At 40.2% G+C, this 20,841-nt stretch overlaps 2 protein-coding genes across 4 annotated transcripts in view; one reads left to right on the plus strand and one right to left on the minus strand.

The window, feature by feature from the left end:
- Positions 1-20,841, plus strand: part of ASTN2 (astrotactin 2) — a 570,610-nt gene that overhangs the window by 405,227 nt on the left and 144,542 nt on the right. The gene's annotated exons all lie outside the window — the stretch shown is intronic.
- Positions 21-15,149, minus strand: TRIM32 (tripartite motif containing 32). The gene is made up of 2 exons (XM_075184703.1): positions 15,071-15,149; positions 21-4,059 (listed from the first exon to the last, which is right to left on the minus strand). Exon 2 carries the CDS (start codon positions 4,051-4,053, stop codon positions 2,122-2,124), a length of 1,932 nt encoding a protein of 643 aa, XP_075040804.1. The 5' UTR covers positions 4,054-4,059; positions 15,071-15,149; the 3' UTR covers positions 21-2,121.

Raw genomic sequence — 20,841 nt, forward strand, 5'->3', positions numbered from 1 at the left:
TATGAAATGAAATATGATGCTTTTGTATTACAACTAGTTTTAATAACACACAGAATTGCTTCAAACTCTCACAAACCAAATATCAATATACTACAAACATTTACCGTTCAAAGGAAAGAAGAAGATATATTCTGTCCTACATTGCAAAGTACGCACTTTGGAAAGGACCTAATCGGAATAAAAGAGCAATACAAAAAAACAGAATTATAGCATTACTTCACCATTTGGATGGCAAAATCACTAAGGGGCAGATTCAATTCGGCACAAGGTGTTGTGATGTGTCTCTACGGACTGTTCGAGAGACACATCGGTTTGATGTTTTTACTCAAATCTCCGCTCATTTTCCTTTGCGTTCCATAGAGATGCAAAGAGAAAATGAGTGGAGATTTAGATTTCTTACTGTATTGGACAGCAATGTTCGGCACCCTGCAGCCAACTGAATCTGCCCCAAAGACTTTAAAGGTAATTTTAACATATAGAAGATCCCAATTTGTTTCTTAACAATTTAAGCTGGGACTTTTCATTCTGGCCATGTCAAGGAATTCCATGTTCAGGAAGTCAAGCATATCAGCTACATTAGTATGTTGTTTATTTATATGGCACCACAAAAATTCCACACTGCCGTACAGTGGGGATATAGGGCACAGTACATAAAACAGAGAGATCCAACAAGCAATGTATAGAAAAAGGAAAGGCAAAATATTTATAAAGCATTAATGCAATAATACCCAGAAATTAAGCATAATATTCAAAACATTTTAGGCAAGGCACAAAACAAACATAAAAAGAGTAGCACTAAACACGCAATAGGCATATTGTAAGGAAGCACAGTTCGGAGCAAAAGGCAGGAGGAAAGAGGGCCCTGCTTATAAGACTTTACAATCTAAAATGGAGGGGCAAAACGAAGACCAGGGTGGGGTGGAGTCAGAATGTGGAAATAGGCAGACTGGGCCAGTATCATTGGAATTAGGCACAAGTTAAGCTTGAAGAAATTCACTTGTTGCTTAGCATATGCAATAAATGAGTATATCTCGTCCTATTTAGCATCCAATGTGTATGGCCAAATTGGAACTTGATCCTGATGCTCAGATCGAGTGGCAGGATCGGCACGTGTGTGGCCAGCATAAGTGGAAATAATTGCTTGAAGATATGCAAAACAAAAACAAAAAAAAAAAAACCACAAAAAAATATGAGATTTGGTCCTATAATATAACAGACGTAATACCTAAATGTTAAAGTTGTGATAAAGGTTATCAATAGAATCCCCACATTGGCAATAATAGAATTCCCCCCACCCCTCCCAACCTATATTTACTATTCAGTTGCAGCTACTTTTATTAACTGCAAGTCTGGAGATGGTTTCCCTTGGCTTCTAGGGAAAGTCAACACTTCAACATATGTTGTGCATAGGAAACTCACTGGCCCATACGCATCCTAATAAGTCACTCACCTGCTTGCTTATGAATGGTATGGGTGGTGAAATGTGCTTCATTCACTACTTATAGTCAGAAGAATACATTCCTGTCTAGCAGCCTAGGGTAAGAAGTCCTCAGACTGTCAGCTGTTACAGCTAAACAAAATAAAAGTAAACCAGAAGTGTGTGCATGATGTATTGGGGTTGAAAGTTGGGACTCGAAAACAAAATAGATTACTTTAAGCGGATCCAATCTGTGTCATCACATGTAAAAAGACACGTCCCCTGCAGATAAATTAAGGAAAACAAAAAGGAGTTTGCCTTTACAAGCCATCGCCCCTTTTAAATTTTCACTGCAAAGTCGTCGATTTCCGGCGACTTGCAGAAATCGGACATTCATACATACAAGGTTGTTGATTTTTTTTTTTTTAAAACAATTGTTACAGCATGAAAAGCCTTTATCGTCATCCATACTTTTAGTGGTTTGAGATACTGAATAAAGTTCTGTATCTTGTAGCTGTTATACGGTAAACAATTTCCTTTGAACTTTTGTGACTCAAATCTACTTGTAGGTGAATGTGTAAAATGCTGAGTGGTGCAGATTCCTTTTTTTTTTTATTTATTTTAAAGTGCCTTAAAGCAAAGACTTTCAGTGTGTAGTACATGCTGTAAAAGAAAAAAAAGTTCCATGTCAAAATATTTCTACATCAAGGTGAGGAATACCTACGTGTATTGTAACTGTATATTTTAATACAATGATCCCAACAATCCAGCACCAGTAGTTGTCCCTTTGGAGTCACAGAAACGCCAACAGGACATGTCAGGCCCTCCTTAATTAAGACACTGTACCCTCCACTTTTAGGGAAATGAAGAATCTCTTTCCGTCCACTATCAGCAACAATCAAATCTCCACGAGTCCCAACACACATTCCTGCAATGCAACGAAAGTCCTCATTCTCAGAGAAGAAGTGACTGATTTGCCTTCCTAGTTGACCGCCAGGGCCCACAGAGCCAATAGAAAAGCCACCTTCAAGATTATGTTCACACTGACGGTTTTCCAGGTTTAGACCCAGTCCTTGGGTAAAGAATACAGTCCCTTCTTGGTCACAAGTCACAAACTTTGGACGCACAGCACTGCACAGACAACTACAGTTGACAATGCCAAGGCTGCGGTCTACAGTCAGACACCACAACTTTCCTCCTTCCACATCAGTTACTACAAACTCACCGAAGGGCATGGCTGTAATTCCCCAAGGCTTGCTTAGCTGGCATCTGTGACAAGCAATACACTTTCCTTCCATTGTATATACCTTCACAGAGTTATCATGGTTATCTGTTACCCCTATCAGTCCATGGCAGTTCATAGTTACCGATAATGGTATCAAGTTGGGAAGATCTTCCCCAAGAAAACTTAGCATAAAGGCGTCGATGCCTGTTGGGCTCCATCTAATTTCTCTCAAAAAACCTTTTCTGTTGAAGACCTGGATTCTGCAATTACCTCCATCAGCCACAAGCACTTCTCCCAGTGCTGTAACATGCAGGCTAACAGGAAGATTGAACATACCTGGCATGTTACCCTTAGAGCCCATCTTTCGCAGAAATTGGCATTGCTGCAAGCTGTGTGCAGTATCTTCAAGCTGCATGATGGGAGATGTCAAATTCTGGACATTGCCAACTTCTGGAAGTGTCTCCATTTCATTGCACATAACCACAGGAAACACCTCAGGAGTAGGCTCTTGCAGATTCACACTGTATGGTTTCTTGACCACTTGACCTACCTGTATAGGCCCAACATGTCCTACCTTCAGAAACTCTACATCTTGCAAGGTGAGATCTTGGGGCAAATTAGCTGCAAGCTTAGGCTCTTCTTCCTCCAGCTCTTCCATGAGAGCTGAATCTGATTGTTTTATCTTTAGAATAAGGTAATCACACCTTGACACAATCTGTACTTCAGAGATGTTTAGAAGGTATGCTTGCTCATCCAGCACTTGGTTGTTTAATTTTTCTACTTCATATAAAGAAGCTACAAAATGTTTGCGTGATCGAGCTAGCTCCTCCTGCACACTGAATTCCTCTTTGCTGTAATCTTGCATAACTAATTTGTATTTGCTCTTTACATGTGATGAAAGGCTGTCCAGAGATGCTTTTCTCTTTTCCAGGTCCTGCATGCACTGTCTGAGACAAGTGAGCCTATCCTGTAAAATGCGTCGGCGCTCATTTGCGGCGTCTGACATTGAAAGTACAATATGATCTGAAGGAGTGTGCGTTTCTTCTCTGCATATCACACATAATACTAAAGCACAGTTTTTGCAGTAGCTGCGTGGTAGCCTTCGGTTGCACATCTTACACATCAATCCAGTGACAGCCTGGCCTAGCTCTGCAGTATTAATGATTTTCAAGACAGTCAAGTTGTCAGTCAACTGAGACAAGTTTGTGACACGGGTTACTCGGCTACAGAAAGGGCAGCGCACTCCACTGATAGTACTGGTTAAAAGCTTCTCAAGGCACTGTTTACATGTTGTATGACCACACTGCAAAAGCTTTGGCCTCAAGTGTTCTTCTGTGTATGTCTCCATACATAGGTGACACTCCAGCACCTCTCGAAGAGCATCCACATTAAAAGATGAGGCAGCAGCCATGATTTCCTACGGAGAAATAATGGAAATTAAATTCTGAAATCAAATTAAGGAACTATTTTTGTTGTTATTATTATGCCTGTTGATAACAAAAGGTGGAAAGTGGTTACTTCCATATCATGTTTCTTTAAACATCTTATCTTCTACATATTGTATTTCTGTACCCATTTAGGGTTTCCTTATACATTGCAATTAGGTGTAGGTTTGAGTATTTCTTTGATGAAATGACATGCGAATTTTAAAGAGCAAACATATTTTAGCCGTAAAACTCCTTAATCTTTTAAATATAGATAAAAACCTAGGTGAATGGTTTTTTTACATAAAAGCTATGTAAATGATGAAAAAGAACCTAAGACTAAAACGGACATTATACTGATAAAAATTGAAAAGAAAAATTAATTATAATTTTAAGCCTCCCATGTTTTTATGAAACAAAGTGTAAAATCGGAGAAATACATTAGAAGTTATGTTGATAATTTAACCACTGATTGAGCTAATTTTACAAATATCTATGCTTATAATGCATCTCAAAAGGAAAAAAACCAATACAGCAGAGAAAGTAAAGGTTCTCTTTCCATAATCATTTTTGTTCAAATGTTTCACTTGGAATGTGAAAATTATTATTTATAATTAGGTACATTTTCCCTTTCGATATATTGACTGCAGAGATATTTCAACAGTTGTATGAATTTATAAAATTAACATCCTCTCAGCAATTAGCGTTTCCCGGTCAGCCATTTGAAACTGGAAATCAAACCATGCTTAATCACTGCATTTCAATTAGTTCAGATGCAGGAAGACACAGGAATAGCTGCAATTGGTCATGTGTATTTCATAGGACATAACCATCCAGTACAACTTATTCCACCACCTCCAAAATACTACATACCTCCCAACAATCCTTATTTCATTCATGGCACTGTCCCTCTATTCGAAACGAGGCAGTGATGTCCCGCAGATTGGAATATTGGGAGAAATGTCCTCATTCATTGCCGCTCTGTCAGTGGTGTGTGAAGCAATGGATGTGTCTTTTGAGGCGAGGAGTTTAAAGGGCTGCCTTTGTAAGAGTTAACCTCAACCCTTTTGTGATGTGGTTACGCCCCCGCCGATGTGTGTGTCCATGTTTTTAAGCATAAGAGTTCAGAAGTATAATGCTATGCTCCCAAACGCTCGTTTACTTTATCAATACCTTAACTTGGCCTGAACTAAAGATGTTATCCACTCAAGAGTACTTTTTGAAGCATTGTGTATGGGGAAAGTTACATACATATATATTTCAAATTTCTACTCCATGGCAGTCCTAACTGACAGGTTATACCTTATTCAGCTGAACAGAAAAAGGGAAAAATTACAGAAGGTATTCCACTTGTCTTTTTCCTGTCTCTTTAGCAGAGCGGAGTGAGGCAGTCGTAGTATGTGTAGTTTTTATTTATTTTTCTGGTGAAAACCAGAGGGTCCTGTTGTTGCACCAACTTTGGCAGGCCCACTGTGATGGGGGTGGCAATCCCACCATCTTTGGTCTGGAAGTTGGTGTTGGGTTCTGGCAGCATGAGAAGGCTTTAGCACCAGGTCATCAGGCAGGGAGACCATAAGTCACTGGCATTAGGAATGGCACCAGCAGCGTTTGAAGGCTGTGCCAGCTTGACTGGGAACACAGCACCACTGTATCAGAGTACACAGCCTGCAGCATGAAACCTGCCCCAAAGAAGCCTAAAGACATACCAGCCCCAGCAGATTTACAAGGAACCTTTTTATGAAGATAGATGAAGAGTCTTTTTAGTACAGAGGGATATATAATGAGATCCTAAATAAAGAACGGGAGCAACTGTAAAATATACAAACAAATGTCAAAAGATTACATAGCATGTATTATTTTCAGAAGAAAGAAATTACTAGCCTTTGCCTCATCTTCCAGATCTGCTACATCAAGGATCCATCTGCCATCCAAACCCCAAAAGCTTTCCTTGAGAGCCTGGAGATTGAATGGTCAATACTCAAGAACAAGGGAGTCTTGAACAAGGTATCAGAAGCATTACTACAAAATTAAAAAAAAAATCTTCAAGAGCATATTAGAGTTTGGAGAATGTGTATAAGCTGGCACAGGGTCAAAATGATTAACCCTGTGAATGCTGCAATTATACCCCAAGTACTGGACTTCAGGAAGGTTTGCAGAAGAACTTAGCATAGAGTACAAGGTGCAGGTTTTAGCACTCAGTCTATTTCTGGATAAAATCTTAACAGATGAGCTAGAGAGGAAATTTCTCCAAACAGCTAAAAGGATTCGTCCCTACATCTGTCACACCATGGGAACTTAAATCTGTTTTGAGTAATTAGTATCAGAACAGTTTGAAACTCTGCAGAAGAGTCACCCCAAATGGCTTACGTTAAAGGTCTTATTCTTGGTGGCAATCATATCTGCCAGAAGAGTGTGTGAACTTCAAATATTATGGTGCAAACAGCCATTCCTTAACATATACAGTGACAAAGTAATAAAAAGAACAAACCTTTTTTGCCTGAATGCAAACTTTCCATATAAACCAGAAAATTGTGCTTCCAGTCCTTTTCCATAAACTACTGATAAAAGGGAAAAGAAATTACACACACAGGACTTAGTGAGAGCAATCTTGGTGTATACTTCAAGGACGGAAATATAGAAAAACAGATAAACTATTTCAAATCCTAGGAGGTCCATGCCAAGGATGAAAACCATAAAAAAGAGAAAGTAGCAAGATGGATCAGACAGGTGATAGGTCAATAAGAGGAAGGAGCAAGAGGTGCCAAAAGTATTGACGGTACATTCAACAAAGGCAGTTGTGACTTCATGGGAACATCAGGCTTCAAAAAATGACTCTGATCCATGTAGAGCTGTAGGCTGGATTTCACTAAATACGTCTTCCAGACATTATCTGTTAAATATTGCCGCAACAAACGGCACACAATTTGGAAGAAGGATTCTCCAGGCTGTTGAATAGAAATTTTAAATGCAGAAACTCTATTGTTGATACTGATTGTTCCAGTTAACCCTCACTATGGTATTATCTTGGTACATCCCATCAATAACACCTGGAGCAGGAAGATGAAATTAGCAAATTACAATTGTGACTGGATCACTTATAAATAACTTATTTATAGGAAATAGTGCAGGGCGCTTATTTATATAATTGCACATTCACTTATTTTTGATATTGTGTATATTTTTGGTAAGGAAATCTTTAATTTCTGAGACAAGGGGAATAAATTAGTTTCTTGTTTAGCCTTGCTAGAGGAAATTTTTCTTAAGGTATATATCTCCTCTCATGTTGTAGAAAAGCCTCTGTGGATGGAAGCCTTTTGTGTACTGTGATGTGGGAAAATGGCTTGTTTGGGGTTTGTGATGTTTTGTGTGAATGTGTATTCTGAACTGTCTGAAGAAAGGCCCATATGTTAATCAGGCCTTTTGATGTGTGAGGCCTTTTGAAGACAGGAAGGGTTAATTAAGACCTTGCTACTAAATTTTCTGTGCCTAAAAACAAGATGCAGGACATCACTGAATTTGTAAGATATCACAGATAAGTGTAAATATTGTTAGGTTTGCAATGCATGTAAATCTATGTTTTGGTAAACAGGTTACAACCTGATTCTAAAAATAGCCAAATAGCCAAGTGTCCAAATCTGTATAAAAAGCACTGTCCTGTACACTGAACTGTTTAATTCTGATGTTCCATCTGACCTGACCACTGATACCTTTTTAATCAGTGGAACAGTCCTCATCAGGGCACCTGAGCTAAATAAAACATCACTCTTTGCTTCAAGACCCTGCTTGACAACTTCTTCAATAGTGCTGTAATCCTGTGACCTGCAGATTAGACCCTAAATCTAATCCATTCACCGGCTGTTCCTGGACCCAGCTCTCCAGTACCACCGCTCTGCCGCTACCCTTCAGCTCTGGTCAGTGTGATAGGCCAGGGAGGATCCATCCACAGCAATCCTGATCCATACTAAGAGGTCTGAAGTTACCAGCCCAAGTGTACCAGCACAGGAGTACACTAACAGTGACAGTTACCCAGAAAAAACGTGGTTCTGAGCGCCATAAACGAGCTCAGTGGTGGCAGCATTGTAAGCCCCTCCTACTGCAGCAAGAAGGGTGCATTTGAACTGTGGCAAAGTAAGCCCAGCCGGTTCCCAGCAAAAACAGACAGGGTGGCATAGGCTGTCCATCCTGTCACATCAATAATTTTGTATCCTTGAAATAATTTATAACGACCCTAAATTCACCTCTCATGTTGTAGATGATTATCTTTTTTAGTGGCACCTTGAGATGTTATAGAAAGACAAGTGGTAAGAGGAAGAGTTACTATATATACACACCTTTGTGGGTGTCAATTTGTTTTCCTGTCTCTACTAAGCTGAATAAGGGATAAGCCATCAGTAAGGGCTGTCATGGATTATTTTGAGGGAAATTAATTTTCGGTCACTATAATTCGTTATTTTTTTTTTAACCTTTCAAAAGCCTGTCCACTGCATTCCACACGATGGTGGAGCACCCTATACAGTAAGCATGACATCTCTCCGCCATGCCCGGAGGTGTTCAGGATAACTTCTGGGACAAAATTTTCATAGGGTACATGTCTATACACTTATAAATTACACACATATATATTTTTTTATACCACCTTTATATTATACATTACACAGAGCAGAAATCTATACACGGACATCATACAATTACCAATATAATGTCATACTTTCCTTCGGAAACAAATACCTCTTGGAATGTTAAGAGCTGTAATTTTACTCCACATAAAAAATGTTTGGGGGCCAAACTGAACAACAAACCCATACAAACAGAAGTTTTATATATGGTGCAATTGTCAATCATGCCATTCACCTGTAACACACTGCCAACTTTCATACAACCTAGTGGGAGGGATTAATGGGTTGGGACCAGTTGCCATATGCCCAGCATGACGGGCTCCATTAGTACATTATACACATACATTAAATAAAACTTAATTAAAAGCAAAGATAGATTTCCTGGCCAAAAATAGAAAAAATATATACATTACGCCCCCAAGGATTTTCTGATGACATCACTCATACAATACGTCAAATTACATAATTGATGTCACTGGTTAAATCACAAAGAAAACTTTAAACATTATTACATAATGGATATCACATTCTTCCCATCACATTACTGATATAAATCATCACCTTGAATAAGTCACCCTAAAATTATATATCAGCGACTTTGCAGTGGAAATTTTTTACAGCGGCGACTGCCTTTAAAAGTCATCGACAATTACTGGTGACTTGCAGAAACCGGTGGTTCATACATCTACCCCTTGGTGTTCTATTGTGTACACCATGTGGGTTATTTACCAACATTAACTATTTGTATTTTTTAAATCTTTCTAACACTCATTGTAAAAGAAAAGCAAATGTCTGATTGGTTGCTATACTTTAAGGCAACTTGTACTTTTCAACAATGAACGTAAATCTCCCCAATATGCATACTTATTCATCAATGCAGAGATGCAAATTAGCTGTTATACCAGCAAACCTTATCCCACCTACATTAATGTCATGACCTCCGAACTAAGCTTCTTGAGAAAAATGTAATTCATACAGATAAGGGTAAGCGTCACCTACTTTCACATCTCTATGTAATGGTAAAATAAGTTAGAAAGGCCTTACCTATGGCAAGTTTCAGCACGCATCTGCTAAGTAAGCCTTCTCCAATGGCACTTTTGTATAACCCACCCCCCTCTAGACCAGTGACTGGCAACAGACAGCCCTCCAATGCTTCACCTAAACTTGTTTAAAATGCCCTCTGATATGTTGTCATCATCATTTATTTATATAGCGCCAGCAAATTCCGTAGCACTTTACAACTGGGAACAAACATTAATAAAACAATACTGGGTAATACAGGATTTACAGATAGGTATCACCCCTTGATTAAATGTAAAAATTATATATATATATATATATATATATATATATATATATATATATATATATATAATGACACACACACATACATATACATACATGCATACACACACTTTATTATGTTATCATGCTAATAACATAATATTAATAGTAACGGGTAACCAACAAATAAACTTTAAAATTGTGCCACACAGTAGTGCCCCCAGCTCATTATGCCACTTACTGGTGCTCTCCGTTCAAACATATGTAGGCAGCCGTTTCCTTATGTGCGACTCACCACAGGGTGTTACCAACACCTATACTAGAGGTTTAGTATCTATGTCCAATTTTGAGTGGCCAACTGAGCGTATTTGGGAATTCAGATCAGAAAATTGGTATGTGCCGTAGAAAATAGGAAACAGTAAAGCAAAAACTAATAAAAGAACCAATACAGAGCTGAAGCTTAGTTAATCTCACAGTTGAACACTTACAGCTGTAACCTGCCAGCCGTTCCATGTGATAAGAGCAATTTAGCTACATAATTTAAACATCAAAACAAGAGAGATCTATTGGCAGTTACAATATTATTTTTAGATAAATTGCTCACCCCAGGTCATGCTTTGGAAATGGTGCATGAAAAATGTGTTAATATTGTGTGAGCTCTCCAGCTGTGGAATTACATACTATCTGTGCATAGCCAATACATGACCTGTTGTGTTTGCTTGTTATCGTGCAGCACCTGGAGCCTGGAATTAGCAATGTCTGCAGAAGCCTACACCATGATAGGGAGATATTGCCACTTCATATAAATTAATGTCATGTTTTTATTTGGGTAAACTGCTGCCGTTGCTGAAGAAAACATCTTGTAGAGAACAAAACATAAGTAGGCAAAATAAAAAAAGGGGGGGGGGGCACAACCTATTTTTTTTAAAATCACTATTAAACCACAGAATATTAAAACTATCTGATCAAACTCATGCAATTTTTTATGACTTTTACCAATTTAAAAAATGTGATTTAAACAGCAATGTTTTAGAAATCACAAAGCTTCTTCCATATTTTCAGTGGCGTTTGCAGTGTGCACACATTTCACATGGTTTGCACGGTGAGAAATAAATTGGCAGCGAGCCTTCCTGCCCACAAATCCTCAATCAGCATAAGCGCTAGACAGCTTGGGCTGGTTTCCACTATACCATGGAGCTCATGAGCTTTGGTTATCTCATTTACAGTGAAAGCCAACCCCAGGCTAGCCAGTGCAGGGTTGAAAGAAAGGACGTGTTGCTCCCCCAACCATGTGGCCCTAGGATACTGGGGTGGTACACCTGTCAAACCTAAGGCAAGCTCAGGGAGGACAGAAACCTCCCGTGGAGCAGAAGGGCTATTTATGCCACAGAAAAAAAATAAGGGAGCACACACAATTTTAAAACTAACTTTAACTAAATAAAATATTGCCCAAAACACATTTTAAGCATTAAATATAAAATGTTATTTTTTGATCCGTCTTAGTCCAAATAGGTGGGTGGAGAGTAGGAAGGGTAAAAGTCACTAAGTGATCAAAGCCAGGAGTCCCAGAGGCACCCATTCACTGCCAGCCAATCACAAGGATCTGGGAAAATGGTTGGAATTGACAGTTGGCATAGGGGAGCTCGAGGGTCAGCACTAATACACAGGCAAAATAAGATAAGAGTTTGGGTCAGAATTTTGTTTTTTTCAGAATAGGAGTAATCACTGCGTGCTTGAATAGTGATGAAAAGATACCAGTAGAAAGAACAATAGATTACAGATATTAGTTAGAGGTGGAATGAGCACAGGAGACAGGAACCTACCAATTTGTGAGTGTATGGGATCAAGAGAACTGTCGGTAGAGTAGGAAGATAAGAAGAGAGTAGAAACATCCTCTTCATTTGTGGGATCAAATGAAGAGAGAGTGTCAGAGGGTGCTACAAAGGAATGGAGCCGATTGCTTGTCGAGGGAGATGATACCATTTCAAGTCTGATCTTAACAATTTTATCCTAGAAATAGGAAGCAAAATCCTGGGCATTGATGGTAGTCGGAAGGTTTGGGATGGGTTAAAAGCCTGAGCATAGATGAGAGATTGGAAGTATGTTTGTTCCATTTCGATAGGAGTGGTAGATAGCAGTATATGTGATGAAATCATTAGAGGTACAAGATTTACGCCAGTGACGTTCTGCTTTACAAGAATGTTTTTGTAGATTTCGTTTTACTTTAGTGTGTCTGGTTGACAACAAAGTCTACATGGAGTATATAGAGTCGCTGGAACCACTTGATCAAGGGCAGTTGCTAGGGTTTAGTGAAAATGAGGTACTGCCGTATCAGGGGAGGAGAATGTAAAAACTGGGGAAAGAAAGTGTTGGAGGGGTGTAAAACTGTTGAAAATCAATAGAGTTAATATTCCTGTTGGTGTGAGAAGGCTTGGAAGAGTTTGACACTGGGGAGGGTAAAGAACTGGAGGTGAGCGAGTAGCTGATAAGGTGATGATCCGAGAAGGGGAAAGCAGTGTTAAGGAAATCAGAAACTGAGCATTGTCTAGAGAAAACAAGATCAAGACAGTGGCCATCCTGATGAGTAGTGGATTCAATCCACTGGGAGGTCAAGTGAGGTTACAGAGAGCAGTTGTGAAGCAGCAGCATTGGAACGTGGATTAGTAATATGGATGTTGAAATCACCCATGATGATGGTGGGAATGTCGGAAGATAAGTGAGGGAGCCATGCAGAGAAAGAAGAAATTGTTGGTGTGGTCCAGGGGGGCGATAGATGACACCAAAACGCATAGACAATGGGTTAAAAATCCTAACAGTATGTACTTCAAAAGAGGTGAACATGAGTGATGGGACATTTGGTAGAACTGTGAATGTGCACTGTGGGGAGTTATGTGATAGTTAAAAATTAATTCTGGAAGATAACTAAGAGGTTCAAGGAATTCTCCACCAACAAGTACAAGGCGCTGTAGTTCGAGCACAGGTCGTGAGCAGGACTTTGAGTGCCATGAAGGTTACTTGGATCTGTGCAGAGTGCTGTACAAATACATTAAACCCAAAGATAAGGTGGGTACCACACACCACTGTCATTACCTTGTTTGTCATCCTTCTGGCCTGTGCTGTGCCCCCCCCCCCGAAACCAAAAATATCAATACAGCAGACTTTTAATTTTGCACTGTAAACTCATGTTAAATCTCTAGCCATGCAGCATTATAATATACTTGCATAGCTAATAATATAGTTGTAGAGGCCGCCTTTTGTTGAGTGGTTAAGGTGTTCAATGTCTTTCCCATCACTAACGGGTTATGGTGTAAAGATAGTGATATTACTTACAGTACAATATGTTTTACATACATGACACATTATTAAGTTGATTTTACAGCTGTACTACAACTCAGGGCTGAGTTGTAGTACAGCTGTAACTCAGTATACATAGCTACTATTTATGGTACTTCACCGGTTCTGTAATACACAATACCAACCAAAGTTCAGAATGGGCAGCCGTAGGGGTGCGCCAGCAGGACCAGCTCAAATCTTCTGCACAGTTGGTTGCAAGCTGCCTATTGCCATAAAGGCAGTGCATGGCCATTTGGTTTACATAAGGGGTGCAGCCTCTAACCCCAGTATTACAACATTACTTGTACCTCTGCAATACTGTTTAATTAATGCACCTGTACTTTCAGGATACGAAAATCCTCTGTATTCTAATATCTTGTATGTTTATGTTGTATCATGCAAGTGGAAAGTGCTTTGAGCCCTAAAGGGAGAAAGGAACTATAGATTGATTTAAATATTAGTTAGTGATTCTCTCCATCTTGTGAATGGTGACACTATACTCTTAATTTTAGACCACAAACTCCCCCCCTGTGCCCCATGCTCCTGAAAGCCTTAAACCAGCTCCTTGGGTGGGATAGGCCACTGCCCAAGACTCCGTGCATGGACATGCTTCTCTGATCAAGACTTGTCAGCCTTATCCCGAGAGGAAGAAGTGGAAAGCATTTGTTATACCCCTTTCATACTGCAGCCTCGACCCGGGTTTCTGCCGGGGATCGAGGCTGCAGTATGAACAACTCTATGTCTAATTCCCGGGTCGGCTGACCCGGGTCTTTTGGTAGGGTAATTCCCGGGTCCGACCCAGGAAGCCTGCACTATGACGTCGAGCATAGACCTACACCTGTATAATGTAATTCAGGTATAGGGTCCGCTATTGCTGCTTTAAATGTATAATTTTCTTCCTGGGCCAATAGAAATGACGTAATTTCTTCATGTAACCTGCCGGACAGGCAGCGATGAGGAAATACTAAGGTAAAAGGACTTTTTTATTATTTCTTTTTTTTTTTTTTTTTTGTCAGACCTGGGTCTGCCCAGGTTCATTGTGAACCCGATTGACCCAAGATTTTGCTTGTCTGGGAGCCTGTCCCCCGGCAATATCCTGGGTTCATATACCCGGGCCGGCAGTATGAAAGTGGTATTATTGGCTTCAAACGCCAGAACAGACTTTTTTATCCAGTATATACTTCAGAATTTAACAGATATTATTATTGCATATTAGTATTGTAAGCCTAGGTCTGGTTGCAGGTTAAAGGAATCATACCTCAGCTGATTAAAATTATAAAACAGCAAGCATACATTCTATTTAAACTGCATAATAAATGGGAAATACTTAATCCATTTTTAATATAAACCAATATTTTACAGTGCTAAGAGTATGCATTAGGTTACCTGTGCTTTTAGACAAGTATATTTAGTTACAAAGATGCAACGAACGTCAACACTGTACTGTGAAATAGTCCTGTGAGGTTAGTGCTCAAAATATGGTTATTATTGATAAGTATATGTCTGTAACTTTATAATTAAAACAAAAATTATATATATATATATATATATATATATATATATATAATTTATATTACTACCAGGTGATTGCTCATAGAAAGATTAGTGGAACTTTATTTCTAACCTGAGTATCCACATCTAATGCAGTTTACAACCCGTTATTATATTACCTTCGTGGCACGACGAAACAAAGATTCAAATAACAGATACATTGCATTACCTATAGTATATATATATTGTGCCATATCGTTGCTCAGTTATCGAAGCTTACCTGCACCTATTTGCACCACTCCCGAGACAGGGTGAAAGCGCACTCTGTGATGTCACTTCCTCTTAGCCTCAAAGCAGGGCGGGAGATGTAGTTCTCGAGTGAGTGGGTGATTACTAACTGACGATCCGCGAGCTTGAGATATGCAACATACAGAAGAAATGTAGATCTTCGGATAATACATCGTGTAACTGATGACAGTAAGCCCCTGTCTATATCCAGCCGCCAAGACATTCTTCCCTTCTCAGTTGTGTCTGTGTGTAATCATTTGCAGACCTTCGGTAATGAGTACATTTCTGTGTTGGCGGCGGGTCTGATAACTGTTTGCTGGCTCTTATAGTTAGACCAGGCAGATCACGGGTAGTGCTGGCTAGGACCTAGACGCATGATAAGTAGACATTCGGGATGGATTGCTATGCAGATGTAACATTTCTTGGTGAGCCGTTACATTTCTAAGACAATCATACAAACTTCCTTATTAGTATTCTGCATTGTAAGGTATTATTTTTAAAAAAAGTTAGTAGGAGGTAAAGCATACGTGCCATTTTAAGTGACTGGATACTTAAATGCAGCAACGCCACATAGCCTTTTTTTCTTTCAATAACAAGTTAAGTACGTTTTAAATATGGGAAAAATCATTCGTCCTACAAAGTACCTCATTTTCAAAATCTCTCTGGAAGACATGCAAGATTGCTAGCAGTCGCACACAGACGCACAGCTCAGTCTCAGCATTTCATGTGATGGCAGAGGGCATGATTGGCAGAACATAGAAACCCGCCAAATTTTCTTTTCAGCATGGACGACATGCCCCCTTCTGTCCAAATCAGTGCTTTAATTAGAGCGGGTATCGGAACAGGCGCATGGGGTATAGGAAATTGGCGCATGTGCAAATTCAGTCTAAGGGGACACTGGAGTCTCCAGTTTTGCCCCTGGCAGAGGAGTTAGAGAGACAGAGAAGATTTTACATTCTAAAACCTCTCTTGTGACTGGTTTTCATGGTATTAACATGATACTGTACAAATATGGCAGCACGGTGGCTAAGTGGTTAGCACTTCTGCCTCACAGCGCTGGGGTCATGAGTTCAATTCCCGACCATGGCCTTATCTGTGTCGAGTTTGTATGTTTGTTGTATGTGTTGAGTGTTTGCGTGGGTTTCCTCTGGGTGCTCCGGTTTCCTCCCACACGCCAAAAACATAATATTATTATTACAAGGTATCCGCAGCGCCGCACACAGTACTAACAGTAAACTATACAGGATGAAACCATACAGAACAATGAACAAAAAGTACTAATACTTCAGAAACTCCAGCCAGTCATATGCAGTAAAGACGGAGCGGAAGAACAGGTATGGAGACAGGAGGGGAGGGGGGGAGGCCAGTGAGGAGGAGGTTACAATAATCGAGGCGGGAGATGAGTGCATGGATGATAGTTTTGGTGGCATCCTGAGAGAGAAAAGGACTGATGCGGGCGATGTTGCGTAGTTGGAAGCGACAGGCTTGGGCAAGGGAATGAATGTGGGGGCCAAAAGAGAGAGAGAGGAGTCGAGGGTGACACCCAGGCAGCAAAGTTGGGTGACAGAGGAGATGGTGTTATTGACGACAATAGAGAGGTCATGGTGGGATGGGAGTCTGGGCGGAGGAAAGACAATGAGTTCAGTTTTAGAGATATTGATTTTGAGAAAGCGCTCGGACATCCAGGAGGAGATGGCGCAGAGGCAGTCGGATACCCAAGCGCGGAGGGTGGAGGAAAGATCAGGAGAGGAGATATAGAGTTGAATGTCGTCAGCATAAAGGTGATACTGAAGACCGAAAGAGGAGATGAGAGCACCAAGGGAGGAAGTGTAGAGGGCCAAGAACAGAGCCCTGCGGGACTCCTACGGGGAGAGGGTAGGGGGAGGAGGAAGAACCTACCTCCTGTGTTTCCCGGAGAATAAGTCTTATTTTTTTTTTTTTGCAAAAAAAATACTGCACAGGGCTTATTTTCGGGGTAGGGCTTATTTTAATTAACAATTTAACAACATTTTCAATAAACAGGTAAGTGTGATGCCCCTCAGTCCTGCTTTTTTTTTCACATAATGCCCCACAGTCCTGCTTTTTTCCTCCATCATGCCCCTCAGTCCTGCTTTACAATACTTTACTTACCTTTTTTCTTAATTTTCCTCTTTTTCTGTACTTTCCTCTGCAGCGCTGCTGTAAATGACGCTGGCACGCACGCCAGCTGCATTCACAGAAAACAAGGGGTGGGTGCACACTCACTGTGAGACGCTGCAGCTGTGATTGGATGCCACTGTTAAATCTTTAACAGCGGCATCCATTTCATGCAGGGGGGAAGGCGGAGCTGGCGGCATTGTATTGTAGCACAGGCAAAATGGGGTTTTAGCTAGGGCTTATAATCGGGGTAGGGCTTATTTTGGACCAGTCTATGAAAGTAAGGGTAGGTCTTATTATCGGGGTAGGTCTTATTATTGGGGAAACACGGTAGTAGGTTAATTGGCTGCTATCAAAATTGACCCTAGTCTCTGTCTGTCTGTGTGTGTGTGTGTAAGTTAGGGAATTTAGACTATAAGCTCCAATGGGGCAGGGACTGATGGAAATGAGTTCTCTGTACAGCGCTGCAGAATCAGTGACACTATATAAATAAATGATGATGATGATCTTGCTATAAAATAGCAACCTGAAGAAACAAACTAAGGAAAATTTTAATTACTGAGGACCGGAGCCGGGGAATTGACATGGCAGCCATAAAACAGTGATCTTTAACTTCTTCATGGCTGTCTGCCTATCCCAGCACCTCAAACAGGTACCCAGCACTATCGACATGTGTAAAAGAACCCAGTCTTCCTACCGATAAGCGCATTTTACATTTATTTCTGGTATGCCTAAACACTATTGGTAGGGACTGGTGTGCACGTCAGTCTTATAAAAACGGTAATACACTATTCCTGGTTGTTTCTATTCTTTCCCGCTATATACCATGGAGTCTACATTAACAACTGGGAACTCTGGTTTGAAATAAAAGTGTCTTCATTTTTCATAAATCTTGCATGCATATATTATTAGCTTTGAGTCTACATCCTAAAGCTGCTACACTATTAGGCATGGTTGCCTACTCTCCCAAATTTCCGGGACAGCAGGCAAACCTCCCGGTTTCTAAAGATCACAGTAAAGTGGCAGGGGGCAGGGCTTAGGACGTGAATCACGCGTCATTATGGCCCCGCTCCCTGCTGTAATTGGTGGAAAACTGATTGAAGGTTCGGGAGCGGAGCCAAATGACATTTAGGCGTCCATTCCATTTTTTCTACTCCAGATATAGTGTAGATATATATATACAGAGACACGCAATATAATTTGACAAGTTTATAGGAACTGTAGATTTTTGAGATAGTGGTGATTGAGCTGTGAGATATTTTTCTCTGCACAGCAGAATTCCTGTCAGCAGTCCCATTGATGGGCATTGCTGTCAAACTCTCCTGTCAGGGTTGCCTGGTGCCATTTCAATATGTAATCAAAGGCTACTTCAAACCTTTCCTTCAGTTATTTAAAAAATATCCAATATTGTATATTGAAAAAAGAGAAGTTTAACAACATAACATATATCTTTGTCACCAAGAGCTTCTTCACTAATATATGCTGGGAAAATAGAAAAATAGTGCATGTTCAGATGAGTTTTATTGATGAGCTTTTCCTGCGTTGTGCAGTAACACATGATAAATATTTTAGAATGAGCCCTTAAGAAACCATTCATCTTACTTTTAAAGTGCTTTTTTGGCGTTAGTTGTTGGAAAGCAAATAGGCAGCATATAGCTGTGAACGAGTCCTGATGCTTACAAACAAAACGGAAAACGCCTGAAAAAAAATCCTACCAGAGAAGGGTTTTTTCACTCTCAAGTACACCCAACATGCTATTTTTGAGACATCCTTAGTTAACCAAAGATTAATTTGCCCAAATTGCCCTAAGTATTTCTGTTCAGTGCCAGATTGGATGAAGATACTGTAGAAGGCAGTTCAAAATTGGTAGATTTGGGTGAGACTGCTTCCTCTAGCAACCAGGGGAGCGGTCTCTCCAGCATACCAATACTTTATTTGCTCTTGCAGCTGCTGCTTGACATTGAGCAGATTGTGGTGGTAGGGGATTCAATAATTAGGAAGGTAGATAGGGCAATCTGTTACTGGGACCGTGCATGCCGAACAAGTGCTTGGGCTCTGCATATTGCGGATCGGGTGGGCAGATTCTTGGGAGGGGCTGGGAGTGACCCAGCGGTTTTGGTGCATGTTGGCACTAATGACCGAGTTAGAGGAAGAAGAAGTGTCCTAAAGAATGATTTCAGGGACATAGGTTGCAAACTTAAGGCAAGGACATCCAAGGTAGTATGGGAATACTACTTGTGCCAAGTGCTAGTCTAGGGAGATTAGGGAGGTTAATGTGTGGCTTAGAGATTGGTGTAGGAAGGAAGGTTTTAGATTCTTAGAGCACTGGGGTGATTTCTCGGTCAGTTGCCATCTTTATTGTTGAAATGGATTGCACCTGAATGAAGAGGGGACTGCTGTGCTAGTGGAGAGGATGATTAGAAGGTTGGATGCGATTTTAAACGAGGCTTGGGGGGGGGGGGGGAAGCAAGTATTTATGGGATAGACATTGAGAGTAGTAAGGAGGAATTTAGCAAGAGTCAAGGGGGTGGAGAGGGGGGAAAGGGAAGCATAGCCGATAAGGAGAGGCCCTTTTTAAAGCAAAAAGAAATACCTAAGGGAGGCAATAGACTTAAGTGTATGCTTGCAAATGCAAGAAGCCTGACAGGTAAAATGGGGGAGTTAGAACTAGTAGCAATGAATGAGCAGTATGATATAGGTATTACGGAGACCTGGTGGGATGATACACATGACTGGGCAGTCAACTTGGAAGGCTATACTCTCTTCAGGAGGGATAGGGTAAATAAAAGGGGATGAGGAGTATGTCTTTATATTAAGCCAGAGTTAAAACCAAGTATTCAGGAAGTTATTTACGAGAATATTGGTGATAATTTAGAGGCATTGTAGGTGGAAATATCCAGCGGAGGAAAAAGTTCAGAGAAGCTGCTGATAGGAATGTGCTATAAACCGCCAGATATTAGTGTGAGTGAGGAAGACCAACTTTTACAGCAAATTGAAAAGGCTGCACAACTAAGTCAAGTTTTAATTATGGTGGATTTTAATTATCCGGACATTGATTGGAGTACTGAGACCTGCAGTAAAGCTAGGTGAAATAAGTTTCTGAGCACGCTAAAAGGCCATTACATGTCCCAATTAGTAGAGGAACCAACTAGGAACCAGACTATTCTGGACCTAGTAATAACAAATAATGTAGACGTAATATCAAATATTAAAGTAAGGGAACACTTAGTGATCATAATATGGTCTCATTTGAAATTAGTTTCCAGAAGCAACGGTATAAGGGATCAACTAGGACTTTAAACTTTAGAAAGGCAAATTTTAATATGCTAAAGAAGTCTATAAAGTGCATAGACTGGGGCAAAGTTTTTGAAGGAAAAAATGCGGAAGAAAAGTGGGCTGTCTTTAAAATGTTGTTGGAAACATACACGTATAAGTTCATTCCTATGGGAAATACATGTAAAAGGATTAAGTCTAAACCAATGTAGCTAAATAAAAAGGTAAGGGAAGAAATGCAAAGGAAGAAGCGTGCATTTAAATTGTTTAAGTCTGAAGGGTCAGAGGAGTCCTTCCGTAGGTACAAGGAATGTAATAAAACGTGCAAAAAGGAAATTAGATTGGCTAAATTAG

The sequence above is a fragment of the Mixophyes fleayi genome, chromosome 9 (assembly GCF_038048845.1).
Source record: "Mixophyes fleayi isolate aMixFle1 chromosome 9, aMixFle1.hap1, whole genome shotgun sequence".
NCBI classification, from domain to species: domain Eukaryota; kingdom Metazoa; phylum Chordata; class Amphibia; order Anura; family Limnodynastidae; genus Mixophyes; species Mixophyes fleayi.